Source organism: Erithacus rubecula (genome assembly GCF_903797595.1).
Source record: "Erithacus rubecula genome assembly, chromosome: 17".
Taxonomy (NCBI): Eukaryota; Metazoa; Chordata; class Aves; order Passeriformes; family Muscicapidae; genus Erithacus; species Erithacus rubecula.
The window spans coordinates 3,976,565-4,004,044 of record NC_136669.1 but is presented as its reverse complement, the minus strand read 5'-3'; the positions used below and the strand labels follow the sequence as shown (position 1 = coordinate 4,004,044).

The 27,480-nt window shown below is 53.6% G+C and overlaps 2 protein-coding genes across 9 annotated transcripts; one reads left to right on the top strand and one right to left on the bottom strand.

Annotated features, from left to right (window-relative positions):
* The first annotated feature begins 49 nt into the window (after positions 1-49).
* On the top strand, positions 50-12,702 carry TMEM184A (transmembrane protein 184A). Of its 4 annotated transcripts, none has more exons than XM_079320688.1 (9): positions 50-327; positions 3,655-3,879; positions 4,531-4,696; positions 5,531-5,621; positions 5,709-5,784; positions 6,345-6,436; positions 6,823-6,992; positions 7,086-7,283; positions 7,699-12,702. In XM_079320688.1, the coding sequence occupies exons 2-9, from the start codon at positions 3,655-3,657 to the stop codon at positions 7,950-7,952; spliced, it is 1,272 nt and encodes a 423-aa protein (XP_079176814.1). In that variant the 5' UTR covers positions 50-327; the 3' UTR covers positions 7,953-12,702. The 4 variants fall into 4 exon arrangements, with proteins under 4 accessions (XP_079176814.1, XP_079176815.1, XP_079176817.1 ...); XM_079320689.1 differs by lacking the exon at positions 50-327 and adding an exon at positions 335-449; XM_079320691.1 differs by lacking the exon at positions 50-327 and adding an exon at positions 622-731.
* Positions 12,261-25,927, bottom strand: MAFK (MAF bZIP transcription factor K). Of its 5 annotated transcripts, none has more exons than XM_079320692.1 (3): positions 25,783-25,927; positions 17,771-17,850; positions 12,261-17,006 (listed from the first exon to the last, which is right to left on the bottom strand). In XM_079320692.1, exons 2-3 carry the CDS (start codon positions 17,804-17,806, stop codon positions 16,572-16,574), a joined length of 471 nt encoding a protein of 156 aa, XP_079176818.1. In that variant the 5' UTR covers positions 17,807-17,850; positions 25,783-25,927; the 3' UTR covers positions 12,261-16,571. The 5 variants fall into 5 exon arrangements, with proteins under 5 accessions (XP_079176818.1, XP_079176820.1, XP_079176821.1 ...); XM_079320694.1 differs by lacking the exon at positions 25,783-25,927 and adding an exon at positions 25,179-25,509; XM_079320695.1 differs by lacking the exon at positions 25,783-25,927 and adding an exon at positions 24,746-24,802.
* Positions 25,928-27,480: the final 1,553 nt, after the last annotated feature.

Here is a 27,480-nt window from a genome sequence, read left to right as displayed (position 1 = left end):
TGCTGCCTTTCCATGTGTGATAAATTGGAGTACGAGCAATTGGTCCTTCGACTTTGCTCCTCTCTGCTGCACAGTAAACCAAGGGGAAGGCCTGTCCAAACAACAGGCACAAGGTGCCACCAGCTGCCTGCCTTTTAGTCACCGCTCTGCTCCAGGCAGGGATTAATTCCCCATTGCTGGGAAAGCTGTCCCTGCCACCCAGGCAGAGCTCTCGCCCTCGGCCGCAGGACGTGTGCCGGGTGGGGGGCAGCAGCGTCGGGCCGCACCGCTGCTTTCCATCCGTGTTTGCTTTCCGGGCGTGGGTGCCGAGCGCGGCGGACTGGAAAGGTAAGTTAGGTAGCTTTTCTGCGGGAGACAAAGCCCGACCTGCTGCTCCAGCTCCCGCGGGGCCCGGGGCGCAGGGAGGGCGCTGGCAGGGTGAGCCGGGCACAGCGAGGCGGTGCTGTAAGGTAAGCGGGGCGCCGGCGGGGCTCGGGGCACGGCAAGGGACGGGGGGCTGGCGGGGAGAGGGGGGACCCGGGGGGCAGCGAGGGCCAGTGGGGGCTGCAGGGAGAGTGGGGCGCTGGTGGGAGCCGGGGCGCAGCGAGGTAAGTGGGGCAGTGGCAGGGCCGCGGGCAGCGCTGGGAGGGTGTCCGGAGGAGGAGTCTCCAGCGGTGCAGGTGGAGGAGGGCACGGGGGATGCAGAGGCAGATGCACGGCAGCCGGACTCCCTCCCGGAGGAGCCCCAAAGGGTGAGTGGGGCCCTGGGGGGTGCGCAGCAGCTGGGAGAAACCCCACAAGTAAGGGTTGACCCAGCCATTGGTTCTGAGCACCTGTGGGAGTCTCTGGGAGGGCTGAGCCTCCTCTAAGAACCCAGTGCCTGCGTCATCCACTCCTCCAGATAGGCTTGAAGGAGGGCTCGATGCTGCCCTGCCGCGATTTGTAGCTGTGTGCTGTAGGTCCTTCCTCCTGAGTGGCCTGACGGTGGTGTGGAGAGGCTGGTCCGGTCAATAACCCGAGTGTCCTGGCTTTATCTGAAAGCAATCAGCAGAAAAGGCATGTCTCCTGCTCTGGTGGGGCTAAGCCTGGATGCTCCCCTCCCCAGGATGTGGGTCAGGGATCTCAGAGGCACTGCGGGGGGGCTGCGAGGGCTCACCTTTCCCTGCTGACTTGCTTCACCCCATAGGGGGCTGCCGCTGAGATGGGGATTTGTCCTGGGTGCTGCAGGACACAGGGAGGGATGTGAGCTTCGAGTCTGGGCTCTGGCAGCCGGCAGATGGAGGGGAATGCCTGGCAAGGGGAAAAGCCCCATTTACAGGTGGCCTGCTTGAACGCAAGCTTCACTGCTCGGTTTATCTTCTCAGTTCTCACTTAGCATCTCTAATATCCCAGGGAGTGTGTGTAACAGGTAGACACTGTATGGCAGGTACCTGCAAGGTGTCTGAAAACAGACAGATTGGATATGGCTTAGTCCCATCGAGGAGCTGAATTTGGCAGCTGGTATTATTCCCGGTGTCTCCTTGCTGCCTTTGTTTTGGAAGCAAATGGCTCTCTAACTGCATTGAATTGCCTGCCTACCTTGCACGGCCAGGATCTAATTACCCGTGGATCTGGGAGCCTTGTCTCCGACCGGCACCGAGGCTTTTGCTTTTAATGACTTGCTCTGCTATATTCAGAGTGTGACAACGTCGGGGAGGCAGCCAGGACTGGCTGTTGGTGCCACCGTGCTCACGTTAATAGGAGATGGAATGTCTTGGGTCAGGCATCTGTGGCACAGCACTGGGTTGAAAACAAAATAAATGGATCTAGTGAAAAACGCAACTCTCCGCCATGTCTTGGAGAGTAAACTAGATCACTAGAAAAGTGACCAGAAAAACACAGCTGGAAAGAGTGAGCTTTCACCCTGCTCAGTCATGATGCTCTGGCAGAGGCAAATCGTGGCCAAATTCAGCCATTTAACCCTGGCCAGCAGCAGGGCAGCCCCCAGAAAGAGTGAAGAGTGATAGGAAACGGGGCAGAGCCGGACTCTCATCTCCCTGCCCGTGCCACGAGCTATCTCCGTCCTCCTGTTAATGTTTACAGCACAGGTCCGACAGCATCCAAGTCTGTCCAAAGACCAGATCCGGCCCCGGCTTTCCCGGGATCCTTTTCCCGGCTGGCGGGGCAGAGCGCAGGCCGGTGGCAGGGAGGGCGAGCGCGGCTCGCTGCTGCCCGTGTAACACTATCGGCCCCGCTCCCCGCTCCCCGCTCCCCGCGCGGCTTCTCGGGGTGAGCTGCTGGGGCCGCGCCAGCTGCCCGGCCATCTCCGCTTACACACAGCTCCTGCCAGCCGCAGCCGCGCAAAGGTATTTTTAGGGCTGTTGATCTGACACCAGCTTAGTTTCCTCTCCGATGAGGTTGGGGTTCGGTGAGAGGGCAGAACAGGGAGCCGCAGGGTCAGCTCTTGCTTTGGTTTGTTTTCAGTGTTGAATTGGACCGAGGTCATTCCCTACCACTCTTTTTCATGGCAGATATTTTTATGCTTCTCCCCGGTTCATGCTTACAGTTTTACCCCAGGCAATAGTTACCCAGCAGCTAAAATATTTCTTTATTAACAATGCACTGGGAAGCATCTATATTGTTAGAGTTCAGCTTGCAGGCTGTTGGTTTTTTAAACTGCTATTGTTACACTTGGGGAAAAAGCAGCTTTCCATAGATTAGCAGAAAGAGAACCCAAACATGGCAGTTTATGTATCTGTTGGCCTTGAGATATGAAGCTGCCCTATAAATAATTGCTTATTATTAGGTTGGTCCTTGCTGTCTGGAGCTGCAGGGTACACGGTGTCCGTATGGCCAGCCACCCTCTGCACCAGGAATGCTCAGTGCCTTGGGGCAGCTGCTTCCAGGGGCACACACTGAGCAGGGATATGCCACAGCATCCAGCATCCCCAAAGAGCAGCAGCTCTGCCTCTGGCATGGCAGGCTTGCTGCCTTGTGCTTAACTTGGGTGCAGGAGGAACTGCTGGCTGTCCTTTAGGTCTTGGGGTTGGTACTCTTGGCACACTGACACCCCCACAATCCTGAAATAGCCGGGTGAAGAATGTGGGTGACACCAAATGTCTGGTTTCTTGGGCAGCCCCAGGCTTTGCCCCCAGCAGGCCACACAGGATGAAAGGAGCCAAATTTGCTGGGGGGACCTGGGAAGCTTCCAAGGAAGATGACACAAGTGTTCTGATGGCTTGTTGGTAAGGGACTCTTTATTATCCTGGATTAAAGAGTTGGTTTAACCCCTAAGTCTCTGATTTCTGATGGAAAAGGGTCCTGAGCCACAAGTGTGAACTCACAGGGGTGCAAATATGCACAGATCATTCCCTTTCAAGTGGGAGTGATTCCTGAGAAAGCAAGGAGCAAAGCTGGAAAGGAGAAATGTGCCTTTTGGGAGACATGGGAACTGCATAGACCTCCTCAGGGAACAGAGGGTCTGCTGTTGAAGGATATTTGCGTTTTCCTGCTGGGAGAAGCAGACACAATCCTGGCAAAAGGGCTTGGGTGAGGGACACCCTGGAAAATACCCTGGGGAGGAGATAAACCTCACAGGAAGTTGGTACATGGGAAATCTGCTGGGACCTTCCCTGTCACCAGCTTACCTTGCTCTTGCCTTCCTGCACCACTCCCCTTCCCTCTCCCTCTCTGCAGATGAGTAATGCCACACATGCTGTGTCCTCTCCCATGGCACCTGGCACCCCAGGGCCTGGCACAGCAGCCAGGCTGGCCTCAGCCCCATCATTCTCAGCTGTTGCCCTGCTTACGGCTGCCCACAACAACTCCCAGGATGGCCAGCAGCTTTTCCTGACCACGACAGCGGCGCAGGTCATCTCTGGCATCTTCGTGTGGTCAGCACTCACTGTCACCTTCCACCAGGTATGGGCTGCAGCAGAGATGGGGCTCAGCACAGGGGTTGACATGAGAGCAAAACTATTGATTGCCCCAAGTCCTTTGCAAATCACTCAGCTCTGGATATTTCTTCCTGTTGCTGCCCAGAGGTGATATCCCTGCTGTCAGGAGCCTGGTGCTGGCAGCTCCTAAGGATGGACTTTGCCCACACTCTCCCCAGGTGGTTGCCAGAGCCAGGAGAGGCTACAGGGCATTGGCACTGCCCAGAGGCAACACCCAGTGGGGCATTTGGGGTGTTTGGGGTGCACAGAGCCAGCTGCCTTGAGGCTTACCCCAAGTGGGCATGGTTTAGGGGGCTGTGCAGGTTCATGCTGCTGAAGGCAGCCCTGGGGCAAGCTGCTGTCTCCAACCCTGGGATGAGGCTGCACAGAGTAGGGCGCACTCCTCACACAGCCCAGGGAAGGAACCTGATTTCCACGTTTTTGTGCAAAGGATTGGCCCAGGGACTAGGATGAAGCCTGTTGTGTGCATTCACTGCGATGGGTCTGTGGTGGAAAGCTGGCAGAGCTCTCACCCCAGAGAGGAGGGTTACCACAGCACCCCTGCAGGCTTGGGGGCACCTCCAGTTCCTATCCTGACCTGTGGCAGCCACAACTCTGCATGCTGGGCACTTTGCAGATCTACACCCACCTGAGGAATTACACCACCCCCAAGGAGCAGCGCTACATCATCCGCATCCTCTTCATCGTGCCTGTCTATGCCTTTGACTCCTGGCTCAGCCTCCTCCTCCTCGGCAGCCACCAGTACTACGTCTACTTCGACTCAGTGCGGGACTGCTATGAGGGTGAGCACAGCATCTGCTCAGCAGGGAGGCTGAGGGCATGGTGGGGCTCTCACCCTGCTGACCTGTCTCTAGAGCGTCTTGGATTGTGGTGACAAATCTCCACTTTCATTTCCACTTCCCACTCTCCCTTCCTTCATGCAGAAGTTTTCCCCTTCCTTCTCTGTCAGCAGCAGAGAGGGGATGCCCCACAGACAAACACAAGCTGGTGCCTTTCAGACACAGGCTTGGAGGGACCCCAGCACCACAGTCCTGGGAAAGAGGTATTCTGGCTGCCTGTGGGGTAGAAGTGCAGCTTTTCTAAAACACAAGGCAGATGTAGCCAAAAAACTGGGGAGTTGGGGTGTGTTGAAGTGCAAGGGAAACTTGTCAGGATTAAGGCTGTTTTTCTACCTTGTTCCTCTCTTCCTCAGGAACTAGATTGTGTGGACATTTGCATTAATTCAGGTTTGGAGGATATGAAAAATAAGTGCTGGGAATGTCCAAGAAAACTATTCAGGACCTGCTCCTTGCCAGGCACCAGGCATTTGTGTAGCCCCTTAGCAATTCAGAGGTACTTCCATGCATAGTCCCTGGACAGACTGTGTGTGCCCAGAGGAGCTGCTGTGTCTGTAATGAACTCTGTGCACATAGTGCAATGTGTCTGACACTACTTGGAAGTTGGATGGATTTGACCTGCTGCTCCTCTCACTTGGCTCCCACCCACCAGTATCCCAAATCTTGATGCAGAACCAGGTTGGATGAGGAAACACCTGAGCAGGAGGGAATGTGAGGTGAAACAACCCCCTCCAGGACTTCCATCCGTCCTGCTGATCATGTGTGTCCTTGCCTTGGCAGCTTTTGTGATTTACAGCTTCCTGAGCCTGTGCTTCGAGTACCTTGGAGGGGAGAGCACCATCATGACAGAGATCCGAGGGAAGCCCATTGCGTAAGTCCCAGCATCCTGGGAGTTTCTTCTCCACCCACTTTCCCCTCTCAGCACCCCCAACAGCATCCCCTCACCTTCTGCTTCCAGATCCAGCTGCTTTTATGGGACCTGCTGCCTTCAGGGTATGTCCTACTCCATCGGGTTCCTGCGCTTCTGCAAGCAGGTGGGTACTGATGGGGAGCATTGACTCCACTGCCCTCAGCTGAGGGCTCCTGGGTAGCAGGTTCCTTCCCCACTGCCCTGCCAATGGGGCTGAGCTTCACTATTCTCTTTCGATGCTGGATTTGGAGGCTGTTTTCCTCTGAGGGAGGCAGGTCACCAGCTCACTGGCACCTGGCCAGCAGCAAGGCTGCTCAATGTCCTTGCCTCTGACTCACTGCTGAGTCAGGGTCTCCTCCCACTGCAGAGCTCAGATTGCCATCTCTGTCCAGTCCCAGGTTAGCTTGAATGCTGTCTCACTCTCCAGGACTGCACTGTGGGCTGAATCCTGTCACCTGTCTCTCCCCAAGCCCTCTGGTCCCCCACCTGGGACTGGCTATGCTGCCTCTCAGGAGCTGCCTTTTGGAAGCCCCACTCCCTTACATCTGCAAACCTTGTGCTGCTTCATATTTCACCCCACAGCACTGCTCTCTCCTCTGTGTGTGTATCCCTAGAGCAGGGGGTGGGATGTGGGGAGTGGGATGTCCTGCTGCCTGTGGTACTCTGTGTCTCTCCCCTGTGCAGGCCACTCTGCAGTTCTGCATTGTGAAACCCCTCATGGCAATCGTCACCATCATCCTGCAGGCGTTTGGGAAGTACCACGATGGAGACTTCAAGTGAGAATGCTGGGTGGGGCTGGGGGGGTGAATGGGAGAGGATGGATCTCTGCTCCATCACCAGTGTGTCCTGCCAGTCTTCCCAGGAAGCTGCTCCATGGATAGTGAGAGCACTGTGAGCCCAAAGTGCTGGGGAACAGAGACTCACTGCCCCCAAACTATAAAGGAACAAAACACCTGTGAGCCATAATAAATAATAAAGAGGTCCCACCAACAGAGGAGAAGATGTTACCTCTGCCCTTCTCCCCTCCTGGGCTGTGCTCTCCCCTGCAGCAAAGCTATGCACCCTTCCCTTCCCCATTTTTCTTTGCCCCCAGTTACACTTGCTTTGCTCCCCACAGCCCAGGGCAGCAACACTCTCTCTCTCTCTCTCTCTCTGCCTGCAGTGTCCACAGTGGATACCTCTACATCACCATCATCTACAACTTCTCTGTCAGCCTGGCCCTTTATGCCCTTTTCCTCTTCTACTTTGCCACCATGGACCTGCTGCGCCCGTTTAAGCCAGTCCTCAAGTTCATCACCATCAAGGCTGTCATCTTCCTCTCCTTCTGGCAAGGTGGGTCCCACCATGGATGCCCAGCACTTCTCCCATCGCCCCACCTGGATCAGGGTTGCAGAAGAACTGATCTCCCTCCCTTCCCCTGCACAGGAACACTGCTGGCAATCCTGGAGAAATGTGGAGTGATCCCTGAAGTTCAGATCATTGATGGGAAGGAAGTGGGAGCTGGGACAGTGGCTGCTGGCTACCAGAACTTCATCATCTGTATTGAAATGTTCTTTGCTTCCATTGCCCTGCGCTATGCATTCACCTGCCAGGTGTACAGGGAGAAGAAAGAAAACTCAACAGGTAACTCTTCCTCACTTCTTCCTTTCTTCAATGACTAATGAAAGAGGAAATCTCCCTTATTTTATTAGTATCCCATTACCAATGGGATGCTAAAAGCTACAAGAGGAATCTCTTTATCTTGTGCTCCATACATTTCTTCTCCCTCTTCCCTCATGATACCCACAAGCTGAAACAAGGGGGGGCAGGTAAGGAGACCTTGGTATGGCTGGGCAGGATTAGGGGATGGTGGAAAGGATCCATCCTCTTTGGAACATGGAGCTGGATTGCCTTCCTTCTCCTTGGAAGTTGGAGCTGGAGGCTGACATGGCCCACAGTGAGCCCCCAGTCTTGAACTTCTAAGGAAAAGTGTCCTGGATCACTTGAGCTCATTGACTGTCTGCTGTCCCATCACCCTCCTGCTCTCCCTGTTTTGCAGCAAACCTCGCCCCAATGCAGAGCATCTCGAGTGGGCTGAAGGAGACCATCAGCCCCCAGGACATCGTGCAGGATGCCATCCACAACTTCTCACCCACGTACCAGCAGTACACCCAGCAGGCCATGCAGGAGGCAGAGCACAAAGTGCCGGGGGAGAACGGGCACGTGGCCTCCAAGATAGATGGACAGAGCAGCAGGAAGAGCAAAAAAAACATTGAAAAGAGAATGCTCATCCTGTCAGATGAGGAGTTGTAGGAGGTATCAGAAAAGACACTGACGCTGAAGAGGTTTTAACCCCTGCAAAGGGGAGGTGTCTTGAGGCTGAGACAGCCTGGGCTAATCAGAGTACTGGGAAGCCAGGAACTCTATCCAAAAAGCCAGTCTCTCCAAGGGAAGATGCAATAACCCAGAAAAGGTTAAGTCAAATAGTGCCAGCTTCTGCTGTCATGGATGGAGCCATGCTGCCCTGCTGCTGTCTCTGCCAGCCCTGTGCCAATGCTGGGGGATGCCAGGCAGGGAGGGGAGCCGGGGTGCAGGAGACACCAGCTGCCCTCGCCCTCCTCTTACCTCTAAGCAATGCTGAGGCCTGAGAGAAATGCTTTTCTCAGCACACTTCTGCTCTAGTTTCTCCCAATTTGAGTAAAAAATTATCTCCAAGGGCTCTGTGGAGAAAACCAGCCCAGGAAGGTGACTTCACTTCACCTCAAAACCCGCTAAAGATTGAAAGACGTCATTCCTTATTTTTACATCTTTCCCCTCTCCTTCTCATAGCAGAGCTTATAGAGATGTGCAAAAGACCTTTACCATAGAGAAAGTCATCCTCTTCTCCCTCCAGATGTGAATGCAGCTGTCCAAGTAACTCCCCCAGGAGTGTGCAGGACCCCACTGGGACTAACCAGAGGTCTGCAGCTGCATTTCTGAGAGCTGCCAGTGACATAAGTGCTTGTTTATGTCCAAACTATCTTATCTCTGAACGGATCAGAAGTTAAAAGGGATTCCAGCTTCCTTATCAGAATCTTTATTAGGGAACCAGACTGTGACTGGTGGTGGTAGGAATTCACTTACTGAGAACTGTCTGTTCCTCCTAACCCTTCATTATTCCCCATCCCTGGGCTTTGCCTGACCTGTGAGAAGGCAAGCAGGAGCTGAGCCCAGCTGGGTGACCATGGCAAGGATAGAGAGGTGCTGAGGGATGTTGCCATGCAGGGCAAGACCACAGACAAGGGAAGACTATGTACAGAGGGATGCTCCTCATACCACTGATGGCGAGCTCACATCCTTCTGTAAAGACTTCTTTTCCTTTCTTCCCCAATTTTTAGTCTTAATTCCTGTTCTCCTGATAATGAGATGATCCCTGGGAATTAACTTAGGCACTGGTTGGGCTGTTGTCTGGGAAGATAGCTGGCTAGTGGAGGGATGAAGGTAAATCTACAGCCTCAGATTTGCAGTGTGGCAAACAAACCAATGGATAAGGCTTGGAGCCCTTTTGAACACAACTCATATAACTTGGATCTTTTTTTCCCTGCTCTTAGCTGCAAAATGTAAATCACAACACAAAATTATTTATTTTTTTTCTAATAAACAGCAATTTCTAGCACAGAGCAAGCAAGCATTTTCACTGAGCTCAGCAAGCAAAGCCCACGATCTGCCTGTTCCTGCTATAGTGCTGATGCTCTTAAGCTTAACGTCCTCCCTGCCCCTCAATGCTGGCCCAGCAGAAATACCTGCACACGCAGCATCCTGCACATTTTGGCATTCCTACAGGATTTGTGCTCATCTTTTTCACTCCACAAAGAACGTGCGTGTCTCCCGCTTCCTCTCCTTGCACAGCACCTCCTTCAACCCTTGCCTAAGCTGTGGATGCTGTAGTTCAGAGGTGCTGGAACTGTTTTAGCTAAGCTTGACTCCAGCACCAACAAGACAAGCTCTGATTAATATTATTGGAGGAATCTTACCCTGCTATAGCCCAGACTCTACATGAGCAACCTATAGTTCAGCCAGTCCTGCAAGTCCCTCTGGTCCAAAGGAGCACTGCTCATACCTGCTCAGCCGGTGAGACTGCTGCCACCTTTCCTGCAATAAGGTTCATAAACAAGAGCCAGATGCTCTGCACATCCAGGCATTCATCCAGGATCCTGCACATCCTGAGAGCAAGACTGTCCTGCATAGGAAGTGCTGCCTCAGTACTCAGGGGCAAGGCTGCTTGGCTTTGTAATGCAGCCAGCACGGGAGCAGGGACATCTCAGCTGAACATCTTGGTCTTCACCCCTCTGGGAGAGGACAGCCACAGCTGCAGGAACAGAGGCTGCTCTGGCTCCTGGGGCGAGCACAGACTGCAAAGGTGATGATGGCACATCTGCTGGAGCACTCGCAGCCGCTGAGATAAAGACTTGCACAAGAACACAGCAAGAACCGTGGTTGTACTTCATTGCACAAATGATCGACTCCGGTGCATAATGGGCTGCCTCCATTGCTCTGCCAGCAGGTGCAATTCCCACTGCAGACAATAACATTTGCCTATTTATGTCAAGCCCTGATTACTGTATTATATGTAAAACAGATCTTTCTTGCAAGCCAAACAAGGGGGGGAAGGAAAAAAAAAAAAAGTCAGCTGTGACTCATGCAAGTCAGCAGTGTGATACCAGCCTGAAGGAGCTGTGCTGGGCTGGACACCAGCTGGCTGCCACGACGGCAGCAGCAGGCACCCTCCCTGCTCCAGCCGGGCCTCCTGCTTGTCCTTCTTCTTGGAGGGGGAGAGAGGCAAGAGCTGATGGCTCAGCCTGGGCACTGTCACAGCCCTCAAACCCTTATGCTGTCAAAAGGCATCCGTGGGGAGCAGAAATGCCAATGGTGTATAGGCTGGACGTGCTCTCCTGTGCTAATGCGTCTCCTCCAGCTCCTCAGCAAGGACACGGGGAGAGCTGGCAGTGAGCACACGGTGACCTACACAGAGCCTGCTGTGCCTGGAGCCAGGCCAGCAGGCAGCCCGGGAGGAACAGGCGTCGCTCACTGCCAGCAGCAGCCGCCGGTGGTCGGCAGATTTGTTTTCCCGTTGTCGCTTGTCCTCAGGATTTCCCCAAGGACAAGGCTGAGCTGCAGCTCTTGGATCTCCTGGTGGTTTTTGGGTTTGGATCAGGCAGGTTTATGCCTCACTCATGTCAGGGATGATTGTCACAAGGTACACCCTGCCACACTACACCTGCAGGAGCTCGGGCTGACCTCCCTAAAAGCAGAGGGGAAGGAAGGCAGCTGCTGGCACCACAGCAGAAGCAGCTCTCACGCACGGCTGCTCGCTGCACAGCACCCAGTCAGAGACAGACACTTCTTTTTTTGGGTGCTAGCACTCACCAACAAGTCCCTGGGCCCAGCTGCTGACAGGCAGACAGACTGCCAGACCTGCACCAGAGAGCGGGATTTGTGCTTTTACCACCCTATTCACAGAGACCTTCTATGCTCCTCCCCTATGCATGGTCAACATCAAGTTTCACTTCTGAGCCTCCACCTGGCCCTCTCCTGATGCCCCTTTTCCTCCTGAACTAATGCTCCTCCATCCCTCCAAGTCACAATTGGTCCACCTCCCTGTCCCCTCCATTGTCACCAGCTCCCCGCTGCAGTGACTCCAGGCAGGAGCCAAAGCAGCTGATGATGCTTTTTTTGCTCAGCACGGACTGCCATCACCCCCAGGCTTTACCCACGTGGCTGCTCAGCCAAGCCTGCCTGGCCCCACCTAATGACCATTACCTGCTGACACACAAAGCCTTTCAGCCCTGCTCCTCTCCACTTTGCCCTACCTCTTAATTCCAGCTTTGGCCAACACACCCATCTGTCTTCAACCTACTTGGTAAAACACCAAGTGTTTTACCCCCTCCAGCCGTTCCCTCAAGAAACTCAACTACTTGAAATAGGGAATTAAAGCCAACACAACCCCTCAAAGCTCACTGGCACAAGGTACCACCTTTTTAAAAGCCCCAAGAGGGAAAAGCAAAAAGATGAAGTATTGATGTAAGCAGTTTATTCACAACCAGTCACATCGGGAAACCGTGAAGGGATATTTCATAACCCAAAGGAAGAGAGAGGAGTGTCTCTCCAGCACTTCAAGATCGCAGTCACAGTGTCTCCAAGCCACAAGTGGCTTTGCTCAGCATCACGACTGCAGGCAGGTGCCTGCTGAGCTGTCAGTCCTGCTTGTGCTAACACAGCCACACACTGATTGTGCACAAAGACAGAGCCCCTGGGTCAGGAACAGACACATGGTCTGAGCACGGGCTGGACCTGACAAACAGCTCGGACAAGAGCTATCCCTGGAGCACATTCCAAGTGTCCCAAGAAAGCACCACAGCAAGGCTGAGATGGGCTCCAGGAGGCTGGCTCAGAGGATTGCAAAAGCCCAAGCTGCCATCCCACTCGCCTTAGCCCAGCCTGCCTCCAAAAAACACATGGCTCACCGCAGTGCCACAGCCAGCCGGGCGCTGCACTGGGGACAGGCAGCAAAAAACCCAAGGAAAACACTCCACTGAAGATCAACTCAGGCTCCAAAACGCTGACCATAGACCAGGGCAAGTCTGAAACCAGAAAATGCTTTATTGGAAAGGTACAAAAAAACCAGTCACTGCAGCTAAATTTACAGCAATAAATTACGTTGTGGCTGTCAAGAGAAGTAATGGACACATACACAGGGCTATTCGCCTTACAAACAGGAACCCACATTGCTTGGTATATCAATAATTTATTTTATAATAAAAAAGCAGCACAAAAATAAATATTGAAATGAAATTACTGAGTAACCACAGAGGATAGAATGAGCTGGTGATAAAAAACAACTTAAAACAGAAGACTTCTATCATTAAAAAAATGAAAGCAAGTATCCACCATCTACAGAAACACCCCAGCAGACTGAAATACAGACGAAGGAAAACAAATCCACATTACAAAAGTTTTTCGGTTTTGTTTTGTTTTTTTTTCTTTTCCTTTTTTTTTTTACCTTTTTTTCTTTTTTTTTTTTTTTTTTTTTTAAATAAAAACAATCATGACAATGAAGTTTAAATGATTCGAGAGAGAAAAAACTGCCACCTTCTCCTCCTCCCCGGGTCTGAGCCATCCCGTGGCACAGCTCGCCTCGTCCCAGAGCTGCTGTGGCACCCAGGTCTCTGCACTTTGTGGTCTCCTCCTGGCAGAAGTAGAGTTGGGCAGGAGCAGAGACACTGCCTTGTTTCAAAGGGATCTGGAGCTGCCCTGGAGGGAAAGGTTCCCCCCTCCCAACAGAGAGCATCAAACACACCTATGAGAACAGAGGTGTTTCCCTTCTGCCACGCTTTCGTCTTCTCCTGCCTCCCACCAGCCCTTGGTAACCACATCACACAGAAAGGCCAGGCCTAGGGGAGAGGATCCCAGCACCCAAAAATCAGAGCCCCCGCTCCTCCTCAGCAGGGTCGGGGGGACAAACTAAGAGGGGCAGAGAAGGGAGCCCCAGCATCCAAAGTACTGCAGCAGAGAGACGCTCGCCCTGGGTGTCAGGCTGGCAAGTGCAGGACGGAGAGAAAAAAAACAAAACAAAACAAAAATAAAATAAAACACAACAGAAACAAACCGAACCCCAGAGGAATGCAACGCGACAACCCCAAGCTGGAGGGCCCTCCAGGGAGGAGGGTGGAGGAGCTGGGTCTCCAACGCGATCAACAGCTTTCGGGTCATTCCTCCCTCCACGTTACCTTGCAATTCTGATCCCTCTGTGGAAGTTTAGCCAGGACATTTCATTCCCCTCCAGGTCACCACCCAGGGAGCCCTGGACTGGCAATTTCTTTTAATAAAGATTTACAGTATCAAACTTGGAAAAAAAATTATTTTTTTTTTCTTTTTTACGAAAAATCTGTACGATAAAATGTATATAATTATATATTTATATATATATTTCTCTCTCTTTAAATATTTCCACGTGGTCCTTATGGATATCCAATATGGATTACCTACCATGGCTATGGTATCAACAGCTTTAACAACACCCAGGCCTCTTGTTCTTTATCGAGTGACCAGAGATTTAAGTGCCTACCAGCACTAAACTAGCAATCACTTGGACAAGCCTTTGGCACCCTTCCAAGAACTGGAAAAAAAAGAAATACTTGGCCACAAGGGAAGTGCCACATAAAGATATGTTTCTCAACTCATTCCAACAGCAAGAAGACCCCAGGAGCAAAGTTCGACCTCCGTCCCCTTCAGTGAGGCAGGTCTGATTTCCCCGGAGGGGTGTCAAGGGCAGCCAGAGGGTGTTCCTATCTAGCCAGGAATGTTACGGAGCTCTGGAGCTGTTTTAAAGACTGGAAGCATTTGGGCATTTTCAAGTCAACTGGCCTTTATCATTAAAGTTTTCATTTAAAGCCCCAACAGTACCAGGAGTCTCCATTTTGCCTGTTTTTGGAGGCACCTGTAAGGTCTGGGAAAGTGTCCAATGTCTGTGAGCTGGAGAACATGAGAGGACCAGGAAATGACCGTAACATCTTTCTCTTCCTCAGCTTCTGCTGTGGGAGTCAGTAACTGGTACTGATACACAGGACATCGATCTGCCTGTTTGGAGATAGGGAGGGAATGGAGGAGAAATGAGGTAACACTAAGTGCCATCCAAACTCTACGTGTTGGAAAATCACTTGAAGGAAACTCCCTGCTCCCCTCCAAAACACGTGGATCTGGCAGGGGGAACGAGCCTTCAGGAAGCATTTCACTGACACCCTTTCTGGCTCAGTAAGGTCACGGATGTCGATGCTGGGGACTGAATGAGAACCAAGTCTGAGGTTTCTCTTTTCATTAACCTATTTCACAAAGGATCCTCCTGGGAAATCCAGAGACTCCAATGACAAGGTGAAAAAAAAGAAAAAGCAAGCTAACAACTTCTTCCAATGACAAGTAGGGCTTCACTAAATTTCTACCAACTTGCTGCCATTCAAGGCAAGACAAAGCCTCAAACAACAAATTATACTGGGTGTCAGATGCCAGTTCACTGTCTTCTTTCCAACAATGGTAGCACTTGATTATTCTCTTTCAGTCCAAACCACTTATGAATTCTCCGTGATCTTTGTTTTCTGTTCTGGAGCCCAAATTCTCTAAGCTCTTCTCCTCATCTTAAACCTCAGCAATCTCATTCTCTTCTCACCTGCATGACAACAGGCATCGTCCATTCCACAAGTCTCTGACTTGCCCTACAAAACACACAGTCCCTTTTCTTTCCTACTTCAAGAAGAAAAAAAAAACAACAACAAAACACACAAACACCAACATAGCTATTTTTTTTTTTTTTACAGTGACCTGGAAACATTCATCATTTCATCACTGCTGTGCGACAGCAGAATCTCTCCTTTCAGCTTCCTAAATCCTGCCCACTGCCAAGCCAGAAATCCCTCTCCCAAACCACTGCTCAGAGCCAAACAAACGACTTCTCCATCCCAATTCTTCTGTCCTCTACACACACACTGATTTTCCATCCTGCCCTCCGTGCACCTCTCGGGATAACTCTCCCACTTGCAAGAGAAAGCATCAAGTTTCAGGGTCACATTCACACAGGTTGTCTGAACACTGAGGGTTGTTCACTGTACTCTTTGGATCCCAAATTCAGCATCTGATGTGCTATGGAGAGGGAAAGACTCTTCCAAGCTCCCATCTGACCTCCCCACAGCCCTTCTCTGATCACCAAGGACTGGTGAGCACAGCTCTCCAGCTAAGGATGCTCATTGCTAACATACTAACACTTTTGTCAAAGAGGAGACTATAAACTTCTCTCCTCCTGGCTGAATGCTATTGCCCTCTAGTTACACTTCAGTGCTTTAAAAACATCCTTCTGAAATCCTCTGCACAAACCCCTTCTCGTAGTGCTGATCCCAGCAGAACTGTCCCACCTTCTCTCACAGACAATTCTGCCTCCACCACTAATACATGCAGCATTTTTTTCTCCTCATCTCCCCTTCTCCTCCACAGTGCACTGCTCTTCACAGCATTTACTGTGCCTCCCTCCCTTCAGCTTCAGGTAACCCAGGAAAAAAAAGCTGCTACTTCAAGACTGCGGATCATCTGGAAGAAATAAACTGCATAAATATATCCAATTCACAGGCACACCTTTGGGAAGGAGCTATCAGGAAACTTGGGCTTGGAATAAAGGAGGCTGCAATGTAGTTTTTTTACAGGCCACACAGGTAATGGGGCATATTAAAATATGTAAAATATATATTTTTCCATATTTTAACAGCATGGATTGAAAACAAAAGGTTATTCTTAATGGGTGTGGTCAGACCCAAGCATTTATCTCCATCATCCTCCCACTCCCATCCACTCTTAGCAGGATGAAATCAAACCCAAGAAGCCTATATTCCTGCCCTCATAATATCAGATGGAAGTGGGGAAGGTAGGGGAGACCCTTCTTACAAGGAGTAGGAGGCCACTAAAGGAAACTCTTTTTCCCATACATTCATCTCACATGATGATTTCTACGGTCCGTATGTTTCCTGGCTCTTGAGCATCATTCACGAGGACTCCGGAGGCTCCTCAGGTATCCTCTCCCAGCTGGAAAGCTGCCCACAGCTGAGAGGGGTTTGTGGAGGCAGAGGGAAGGAGGAAACAGATCTTGCAATTGGTACTGCATACAGAGCTCAATCCTGGACACGAGAGGTTGATGGAGCCACTGAGTCCAGACAGAAGCAGCCAGTTAAGTTCCCTTTGGTAGGGACCCTTTGGATTTGTTTTTCTCTTTTTTTTTTTATTTTCTTCTGTTTTTTGCACTTTTGGAAGAGACTTCTTAAAATGCCAATTCTTGACGTGACCAAGGACTCCGGAACAATGCATAAGAGCCTTATCCCCTCCCCTCTGAAAGGCTGCTAGTTCCCCCCACCGAGGGCACTAGGAGGCTGCTGAAAAGGGCACAGAACTGGATGAGATTTCGGCTGATTTCACGATGGTGATGACACTGGTGGTGGCAACTTTGGTCGGGGTAATGGGCCCTCGCGCCACAGTACGAGCAAAGGTCTGGAGTGCTTCGTACTTGGAGCGCAAGGCATCCAGCTCTAGCTTCATGCTGCTGTTTTCTCTGGCCAGCTTCTCCACCTCTTGCTGCAGCTCAACCCGCTGCCTCTCGAGCTCCTCTTTCTGAGTCACGCGCTTGATGCGGCAGCTGGCAGCGTAGCCCCGGTTCTTCAGCGTGCGCCTCCGCTGCTTCAGACGGATGACCTCCTCTTTGGTGAGACCCCTCAGGTGCTGGTTCAGCTCCCGTACGGACATTGACACGAGTTCATCATCACTCAGCACTGGGGCATTCTCTCCTGACTCCTCCTTTACCTGCAAATACCAACAGCACAGGGGTAGCAGCAAGCCGAGGTGAGCGGATGCTCTGGGCAGCAGAAGGACAAAAGGGCACTCCTCAGCAAGGTGACATCTCTACCTGGAAAACACCCCTGATGTGCTGTGGAGAGCACAAGCACCACTAAAACATCTGGGTTAAACGTGGCAGAGATCTGAGCACTGTAGCTGTTTGGGTTTGGGTCACCCTCTTAGGTCATAGCAAGCAGTGAGATTTACACACCCAGTGTGAACCCAACAGCAAGGGGATAAATGTAAAGTCAGCTGAAGTTTTTTTTTGTGAAGTCCTTTGTCAGGACCTGGAATTCATAATGAAAACTAAAGGTGACACCTTTCCCCAGCATTATGCTGGGACATCAGTGCAGAATCTCAAAAGCAGAATTGCTGCTTCTGTGCAGGGCTTAATTCAGCATTTTGTGGTTTTTCATTGAAGATTGCTCATTTAAGTAGCAAACAAAACCAACCATGCTTGGCTTCTAGGACAGCCTGATTTGGTTTTGCTGAGGCACAGCATGTAGTAACTGAAGTTACATGAGGAAACCACCAAGGCCTTGCCCCTTCCTCAAGCACATTTGCCACCACCATTCAGAATCACAGAACTGTATAAGCTGAAAAAGACCTTCAGTATCACTGAACACAGAGCTTTTAAGATACCATCCTTTCATCTTTCCAGAGACTGCAGGACATAGGGAATGAAGAGCCTCCCCAGCCACCCAGCACCACCCACCCAGCTTCTTCCCTACCTTTAATGCCTTGTTCGGTTTGGGATTAGTCGTCATAACCTGAGCACAGTCTTCCAGACAAAACTGCTCAGAAATTGCAACTGGAAAAACAAAACAAGGTTTCCAGGTTAATCTCGGACACGAGGGCAGGAAGAAGATTCCCAACACGTGACCCAAAACCCCAAATGAACCACTATTAAAAGAAATAAGCACACAGTTGTTTGAAGCACAAGGATGGATTCAGGTATCATTTACCCTAGTCAGACAAGAGAAAGAGAAATTTGTGTTGACAAGTGCATTGCTTTTAACACCAAGACCCTGTATTTTGCTGTTAACCACACTAAGATCCAGCAGAGAAGACACGGCAGGCAGGAAAGAAGGACACCCACATTCATCTGTAAACAAGAGTCACACCAAGCATCACACACCACCTTGCCATGTGCCACCCCTACCCAAGGGGAGAAGGGAGCGTGGCCTCCAAGGCCCTGTCACTGGCTCACCTCCCTCTGGAGGCATCCCAGACGCTCCAAATGGCTTATTAGGGACTGAATTAAGAGTTACCTCCGCTCATAAAAGGCACTGAAAAGCCACAAGACAACAACTCCCTTCATTCTCATTTTGATGATTATTAGCTCAGCTCAGAATTGAGCCAGCAACCCAGAGAGAATCTGCCTGGTTTGTAACCTGCTTCCAGCGCTGTCCCCACCCCGAAGGAGACGCTACCAGAAAACCCAAACAACAGAAACAAAAGCCCCCGACAACAAAGCCAGGAATGAGTTCACCTCTCCCAACACACCAAGACTGTTGCTGCCCAATCCTCCAGCCCCAGCCTGCGAGAGCAGACCTGGTTGATATTTCCAGTGACGTGAGGCATGTCCATCGACAGCCAGCCCGTCCCCTGCCGCGACTCTGCCCTTCAGCCTCACCTTAGCCAGCGACTGACTGCACCCCTCCGAGCAGGAAACCCACCTGCCCGCACCTCCTGCCGACCCCTTCACCCCGTGCTGACGGCAGCACCGTGGCACCTACCCTGGGAGAGGCACTGGCAGCTGTGCCACCATCACAGCCTCTGCTATGGCTCCCCAGCGGGGAGGGGGCCCCGACACAGGGCGGCTTCGAGGGCTGCACACACCGCAGAGCGCTGCCTGTCTGGCGGGAGTCCTCTCTCTGCCCCCACCTTCTCCAGCCCAGCCCAAACCCTCCCCATTTCCACGTCTGCATCGTGTCACACATCCTAATCATTCATGAAAAATCCAGCCAAAGCATCCCAAGCATGATTCCCTTCTGATAGTTGCCATGGTGACCTTGGGAAAGTAGCCAACCCGGAGACAGTCGCCATGGAAACAGAGAAGCCCAAAAGCAATAATGACTTCAGGTCATGTCTGTGCAAAGACATCACGAGGTCGTCGGAGAGTAAACAAACTCATTCATATCTGCAAACAGGGGTGGCGGGATTTGGGGGGGTGCAAAGGTGGGGCGTGGGGACCTGTGGGAGCCGGGTGGGTGAAGGTGCTGGCTCAGCCCGTGCTGCTGTCACTTGAATTTTATCAGTCAAGGCACCTCATCATCATCACACGACTTACATAAAAATCAAGATGAAGAGCAGGAGGGGAAAAAAAAAAAATCCTGTAATTGCAGAGCTGCAAGATACTATCCTAGATATTAGGGAGTGTATTTAGGCGCCTCCTCTATTTTTAAGCCCGAGACAGCACAGCTCTCCATGTCTGGAGGAGGGACAAGGACAGCCGCACAGCACACAAGCCAAGATGCTCTGTGATGAATGGACCACTTACAGCAACTGGTGTGCGCTGCATTTTCTAGAGCATCACCGAGTCCTTCCCTGCTCTCCTCCAGCACTGAGCCCCACCCCGGGCACACCTCCAGCCACAGCCCCTTGTCTCGCCAGGGCAGCAGGAGCGGGCAGGGCACGGGGCAGGGGGGCGAATCCCAGCCGCCTCCGACAGACAGGGACGTGCCCAGCCTCTGTCTGCGCGCTTTTCAGAGCGCAATCTCCTGCGAGCTCAGGCACCTCTTCCGACCCCAGCACTGCCCTTGCACCGTCCATCGCTTCCCCTCCGCACCAGGCACTCGCTGCCCACCCCTACCTCCCGGCACACAGCTGGCGGGAAGGAAAAAAGCTCCTTGTCTCCACCAGGTCTCGGAGCTGCGGAGCGCAGAGGCGCTGCCAGCGCTGGAGGAAAGGGCCGGCAGCCCCCTCCCTGCAGAGGCGCAGCCGGGCCGCAGGCAGTTGGTGCCATAGTTATGCAGTGAGTCACCAGCTGTTTACAGAGTTTGAGCGCTCACATTCCCACAGCATCAGAAACTCTTCCTTCCCTCGGCGGCATCCCCCCTCCCTCGCCGCCCCCGTCCCTACAAGGGAAGGGGCGCGCTGGGCGCGCTGGCCGCTCGCCGCGCTGCGAACGCCGGAAAAGGAAAGGCAAAAAGGAGGGGGAGGCCAACGACAGCCCCGTCACACCCACCCAACTGCACAAAAAAGCCTTTTGATCCTCACCCAGCCCCGTCTTCAAAGCGTTTTCTGCGCCAGCCGATGGAAAAACTGAACGCGGCCACTTGGCTGCGCGGAGATGGAAAGAAATGTAAAGTATCATGGAAAACAAGAGGCGAGGGGTGAGGTTGCCTCCAGCGGGGGTCAGCGTGAGGGCTCACCTGCCACCCTGAGCAATGCTCCAGCTCTGAGTGATGAAACCCTTCTGGTCACCTGTTGCTCCATGTCACCAAAGCAACAGCTCCTTACCCTGCACATTCCTCAGCGGACAGCACGGGCGCTCGGCTCAGGGTCTTCTGCTGTACAGCCTGTCTCCCCTCACACACCAAGGCACCCTGGATGGGCCAGCAACCTCAGAGATAGGCTGGGATCCACCCTACTGCACCAGGGGCCATGGGCCAGAGCTGCTGCTGACACAGATTAATGAGGAGGTTCAAGGCACCATCAGGAATTGTGATGCCAGACCCTCTTAAAACAAGAGTGGGACACCATGGGCTAGCCTGTCCCAAAGGGGGAGAATTCACAGAGCAAGTGGAAACACTCAGGATCAAGTCTCACACTCAGATATGAGTGCCAGGGAGAGTCTTATCTCTGCACTAGGTGAAGGTGCAGGTGTGGTCCGGGCTCCGCTCGAAACCGATACAACAACACTCGCAATCCTCACCAGCAGTCCTCCAGGCCTTGGGCCTCATCTCCTCATCCATCAAATCCTTCCCATCAGGACTATTTGGGACTATTCAGCTACCAGCAAGAAGACACTAAAAATCAGCATGTCATCTCCCACACTTACAAAGCAAAATCCCACAATGAAATCACAAACCACTCTGCAAACAAGTCATATTCAGCAGCATTCCCTAAACATGCTGCACAGGGGTCTTCTGGGACCCTGCCTGCGATTTGATTATTAGAACCCTTTTAGTCTTTACCCTACTCCTGCCCTTCTTTCCTTAATTGCATTTGCTGCATCACATCTAAAATTAGGAGCTCAGCTTTTTGGAACGAGGACCGCGCTACATCCCTGCGCTGTAAGCTGTACGACACACTTCGAATGCCACACCAATAAAGCAGCAAGTAGTATTACACCAACTGTGAAGGGAAAAAGCTTTTCCAGAGCAGCTCCACGCTCGTATTTACAGCAAGTGTTTTGACTGTGGGTTACATAAAGAGCCCTTGTAATTCTGCAATAAAGTTACCCATTGACAGCCTTGCCAACGCCCTCTCCCTCTCTCAGACAGCTCCTATGCCTCCCGCAGCATCTTCCCAAAAACCTGGAAGTCTCCAGCTGACATCCTAAGCCTGACAGTCTCAGAGCATCTAGAGATCTCAGTTCCTTCACTTTGAAAGGGAAAGGCAGCAGAAAGCCTGACTCAGGCAGAGGTAGGACACAGCTTTCCACACAAGGCTTGCAATTAAGGAAGACAACATGCCAGAGTGAGATTTCAGACTTTCCACGCTACAGGGCTTTCCAAGCGCATTACACACTAAGGAATTACTATAAAATCACGGCCGACACCCGACAACTGCAGATGAACTTTGAATTTCAAAACTCTTTCTACACTGAAAGACAACCCCGGCCACAACATGAGTGCCCTGCTGGTGTCCCTGCTAGCTCCCATCCTCACACACACACAGCACACTGAAAACATGCAACCCTCACCTTCCGCCAGAGCAGCGACGACTTCCCGAGGGCAGAAAAACAGCGCAAGGTTCAAGCAGCGACAGGGGTCTCTGCCATCACATCTCAATTCAGCACCAACAGCTACGCAGGGAACACTCTACTCATCCCCAAACACAGCCATTTAATTCCTAGGCAGACGTTTAAATTTCTCCTTTATCCGCAAGTTGTTCCCAGCTCCGGAGCGCTCGCCAAACGGATGTGCCTACCACGGGCAACATCTGAGCTGACAGGTGAAGGCAACTAGAGATGCTCAAATCCTCCTCGCCGTGCCTCTGCCGCTCGGAGGCACGACACGGATTTCCAGCACATTGCAGCATGGTAGGCAGAGCAGTCTCCCCATCATTCAAAAAGCCATTCTCCTGCTCTGACAACCTTCACACATCCTGTAAGGCAGACTGACGCTTGTCACTCATTTGTAATGAGAGCGGGGAGGGACGGGCTGGTGGTGTGAATCAGAGAGTAGAGAAGCATATGCGAGGCAATATATTTGACATGAAGAGAGAGAAGACACAAGGAGGGGGTGAGTCACTGTTTACTGTTCTAGAGGAGCTCCACGCAGCCCTCGCCCAGCTGGCCAGCTTTCCATTTCCCTTATGGATCGGAACCAGCATCCAGCAGCAAAGAGGGGATTCAGGCACCTTCAGAGCGCATTTGAGAGCTGCCAGGACACAGCTTTCTGAGGCACTCTCTGGGGAAGCCTGGACACGGATCAGACAGTCTTTGGTGGTTTGGTAAACAACCTAGTCAGAAGCTGCAGAGAGCCTGTGGTTAGGGAGCAGGGATATGGAGCACCAGGCGGGTACGCCTGTGTGTCACCTCTGAAACTTCATGGAAGAGGAGGCTGAAGGGGAAAGGTATGTGACAGCCAGCCCTGGTACTGACAAGCTTACAGCACTTTTTCCATCACGTGCTTGTAAAATGCGGTGACAGATATATACTGGAATTACACCTCAGCATCACCAGCCCAGAGATGCAGCTCCCCAGCCAGACAAGCTGAGCCACCAAGTAACAAATAACTTGCTCGGACGCACAGCTGGACCCTAGGGCAGAGCTGGGATTGAGATTCCTAACTTTGCTGCTCCTGAGTCCAAGTGCTAGCTATCAAGTCAGAAATCTTCACTAACTGCTAATAATGGAACATAGTAGCATTGCTATTTGGCATCCTGCAATATTGCAAAGCAGTGGGATCCACTATGCAGCCTGTCCCTCCACTCGGGAGCGCAGTGCCAGGGTAATTGCTCTCATTACTGCCTTCCCCCAGCCCTTGTGCTGATGGTCACACAGCACTGCATCGCTTGTGCTTTCTTCATGCTTGGAAGACTCTCTGCCCAAGTTTGAAGATAGCCTCAAACAATAGCTGAGACAGAAGTGGAAACTGCCTGTTCATCTCTACAGGGTGCTGAGCCTGAAACTTCCTGATAATTGAAAGTGCTAGCACTGCTCAAGTATTTCACAGCTGGATGTTTACAAAAATGATCAGTGAGCAAGCTTATCCCACAAACCCCGACTGCCGCAGGGGCCAGCGCTCCCAGCTGTCCTTTCTTCGCTTCCCAAACATCTCACACAGCTAGAGATTTTCAATACCAAGTCCTGCAGCACATTCCATGCCATTAATCATCTTCCAATGCTGATGGAAATCAGAGGGTATCAAGCTGATCTGTATTTTTCCCTTTCAGGAGGCACACAGCAGTACTGAACTCCATGCCGCAACAGATTGCTGAGACGGGCGACGGCGCAGAAATGACATAAAACATGACAAAGCACACTGTCCTTGACAGGCAAGCAGGGGAAAAAAAAAAAAAGCGCCAACAAATTTCTGCCTCTGGTTCAGAAACAGTTGTGAAAGCAAGGCAGGAACCTGGCGTAATACAGCCGGGAACATTGAACAGGGCTCTGTCAAGCTCAGAGCCTGCAGAAGCGGGCAGGGTGTCCTGACGGCGAGAGTCACCGTGTGCCCAACCTTGCGGCAAGCGCCCCGCCGCTGCTCGCTGCTGTCCGGCAGCCCCGGGAGTCCCCGGGGTCCGGCAGCCCCGGGTCCCGCAGCCCGGCCGGGCGGGAGCAGAGTTAACTCCGGAGCCCGCACCCTGCGCGCTGCCATTGGGCAGCAGCGGCGTCCATCAGCCCGAGGAAGTGACTGCACGGGCAAGGCTTGAGGAAGGGTTCTCCGCAGGCAGCACCGCGGACACACACGGAAGGACAGGGGGGAAAAAGCGGAGGGACGCCCGCTGCTTTCAGCAGTGAGAAAAAAAGGCACCAGGTAAACTCGTTCGCTGCTAAAAGCCCGACGACACGCACGGCACGGCGCGCTGGGCTGGGGCGCAGGGCTGCGTCCGCCACGGGGCTTACAAAAACTGAAAGTGCAAGAAAAAGGCGTGCGGCTTTTCAGGGAAACACTTTGCTCTCACTGGCTCCCTCCACCTTCCGCAGTCCCAGTTCAGCTTTTAGGCACGCTGGCAAAGGAAGGGGCGGCCAGGTGAAAGCGAAAATGGAGGCCTTTCCCATTTCTGTAACAACTTTGCCCAAAGGGGGCTCGTTCCTAATTTGAGACCTCATGGCCTGCTTTCAGCAGAATCTGTAAAATAAATCCTCCACGGAGGAACCCACGAGGGAGGGGACGGGCTCTCAGCCCGAGGAAGAGGAGGAGGAAGGAAACAGACCCTGACACCCTGAGAGAGTTTGGGGATCTCAGTTCCCGTCGCTGGTGGCCTGGATGTTTCCCCACCTTATGCCGCTGCCGTCACGGGGATGTTGAAGAGGTTCCCCCACCCACCTCCTCACTTCTGATTAAATCCCCAAACCGTCCCGCACCCACCAGACAGTCACGCGGCAGTGCCCGCTCCCGGAATGTCACCGTCCCCTTTCCTCCCACTGCCGGTCCCTGGGCGGCCGCAGAGCGCCCCGTTTGCAGGGCGGCCCCATGCACACGCATCCCTCCCTCCCCACAGGCTCCGGGACCAGCCCGAACACACCACGCACCTCTCCCTCTTTCGACCCAACCAGCAGCTGTGCTCAGCAGAGATAAGCCCCCCACCCGCCGCAGCCCTGACCCCCAGCCCTGGCATTTCCCGGCGGCGGCTGCTGCTGCCCGATAACCGGGGCGGACAGCGGATCACGAAGCCGCCACCACGCCCGGCCACGGCCGCGGCCACGCCGCCCGGCCCCGGCTGCGCCCCGGCTCCCTCCGTACTACAAAAGCTGCTATTTTTAGTCGGCGGAGCGCGCGGCGTCACAACAGGTTTCCTCACATGTATTTTAAGAGCCATTCAAAGGCAGAGGCAGGCAGCGCGCTCATCCTCGGGGGGAAGAAAAACATCAACAAGAGACAGGGAGAGCATCACCTCGGCAAACACCCAGGGGACCCCCAGCCCCATGTGCCCCCGAGAATGCGGGGGTGCTGCCAGCCGCGCTGCGCGGTGCCGGTTCCGCACCGGTGCGAGGTGACAGCGAGGATGTGCCGGCGGGGCCGTCGCGCCCCCGCCCCGCGGGGGCTCCGGGGGCCGCTGGGCGCGGGCGGGCGGCGCTCCCCGAGCCCCCTGCCGCTGCCCTCGGCGGGGCCGCCGCCCCCCGCCCGGCCCCACGTGCGCGCCCGGCCCGGCCCGGCCCGGTGCGAGGGGCGGCGGCACCACGTGCCCGGCGCGGTGGTGACTCAGCACTTTTACCTCCGCCGCCCCGCCCGCCCGCGCCCGACCGGACCCGACCGGACCGAGCGGGACGCGGGCCGGAGCCGGGCCGAGCCGCCCCCTTCCCCCGCCATCGAGCGGCAACAGCGCGGCCACCCCCCCTTTCCCGGCTCCCGACCCACCCCCCCCGCCCCCGCCCCCTGCGCGCCGCGCCCGGGCGGCTCCTCACCTGCGTGCCGGCGGGAGCGCCCCGTGGCGGGGGCGGCGGGGGCGGCGGCGGGAGCGCGGGGGCGGCGGCGGGGGCGCTGCGCGGCTCCCTCCTCCCTCCCTGCCAGCGAGTCCCGCGGACAACAACAAGCGCGGGGCGGCCGCCTCCCCCCCGCCGCGCCGCCGACCAACCAGCGCCCCCGCCGCTTCCGGCATGGCGCGTCACCGCTCGCGTCACCGCCGGCCCGCCCCGCCACCGCGTCACCGCCGGCACCGCCCGCCACCGCCGGCACCGCCCGCGCTTCATTCATGGGCACGGGCACGGGCGCGGGGCGGGCGGCGCTGCCGACAGCCGGCCGCTCATCCTCATCCTCATCCTCATCCCCATCCCCATCCCCATCCCCATCCCCATCCCCATCCCCATCCCCATCCCCATCCCCATCCTCATCCTCATCCTCATCCTCATCCTCATCCCCATCCCCGTCTCCGTCCCCATCCCCATCCCCATCCCCATCCCCATCCCCATCCCCATCCCCATCCCCATCCCCATTCTCATCCTCATCCTCATCCTCATCCTCATCCCCATCCCCATCCCCATCCTCATCCTCATCCTCATCCTCATCCCCATCCCCATCTCCGTCCCCATCTCCATCCCCATCCCCATCCCCATCCCCATCCCCATCCCCATCCCTATCCCCATCCCCATCCTCATCCTCATCCTCATCCCCATCCCCATCCCTCCTTCGTCTCTGTCTTCCTCCCCATCCTCACACCCGATCCTCATTCCTCTTTTATGCTCCGTTCATGCTCACCCTCATCCCCGTCTCCTCTACACCACGCCCCGCTGCGGGGCTCTCCCCTCTCCGACAGCTCGCTCCGTGCGGATCAGTCCCGCTGGCCGGAGGGTTTTGCACACTCACACACGGATGTGTTTGGTTAGGGAGGGACCTTAAAGCTCATCGGGCTTCAAGCCTCCTGCGATGGGCAGGGACACCTTCCACTAGACGAGATTGTTCCAAACCCCATCTAAACTGGCCTTGAACACCTCCACGGATGTGGTATTCACAGCTTCTCTCTGTAACTTGTGCCTCACCACCTTCATGGAAAAATGTTTTCCTGACGTCTAAACTATGCCTGCTCTTTGTCAGTTTAAAGCCATTACCCCTTATTCTGTCACCACAAGCCCTGGTCAAAAGTTCCTCTTTGGTTTTCTTGCAGGGTCCCTTCAGACAGGGAAAGATGGCAATAATGTCCTCCTCCACTGGCTGTGGACCAGCCTTTGCCCATCACTGCCTTTCCTGCAGCCCCCTGAGCATTTCAGCAGGGCCAAATCTTGCCCAGGGCTGGATCCTCAACTCATTCTTTGCACTTTCCTTGTGCAATTTTGAGAGCTGAAAAACACAGCATCCTGACCCCAACAGTGTGAGCAGTATTTAGGACCCTGAGGGCATCCAACAATTATGATAAGACATTAAAAAATGTAGTAACACAGGCAGTTGATTAACCAAACTGCCTCCATCTCCATTTGGCTTGTTTTGATTTCGTTGTGTCCCTAACAATGTTGGAAAGTCTGTGTCAGCCCCATGCAATTTATGCTTTCCCACCTTGGGGCCAAATACTGGAGCAGCTCTAAGGGCCATAACTGAGACTGTAAGATCCCATCTTTCCCTGCTCCCTTTGAACAGCAGAGCTGCAAAATACAGGGACCTCAAATCTGGCA

Coding starts and splice junctions, on each gene's coding strand:
- MAFK (XM_079320692.1), bottom strand. CDS start 17,806: ATGACGACTAATCCCAAACCGAACAAGGCATTAAAG. Junction 17,007..17,770: donor AACCGAACAAGGCATTAAAG/GTAGGGAAGAAG, acceptor TGGTATTTGCAG/GTAAAGGAGGAGTCAGGAGA.
- TMEM184A (XM_079320688.1), top strand. CDS start 3,655: ATGAGTAATGCCACACATGCTGTGTCCTCTCCCATGGCACCTGGCACC. Junction 5,622..5,708: donor ATCCGAGGGAAGCCCATTGC/GTAAGTCCCAGC, acceptor TTCTGCTTCCAG/ATCCAGCTGCTTTTATGGGA. Junction 7,284..7,698: donor GAAGAAAGAAAACTCAACAG/GTAACTCTTCCT, acceptor CCTGTTTTGCAG/CAAACCTCGCCCCAATGCAG.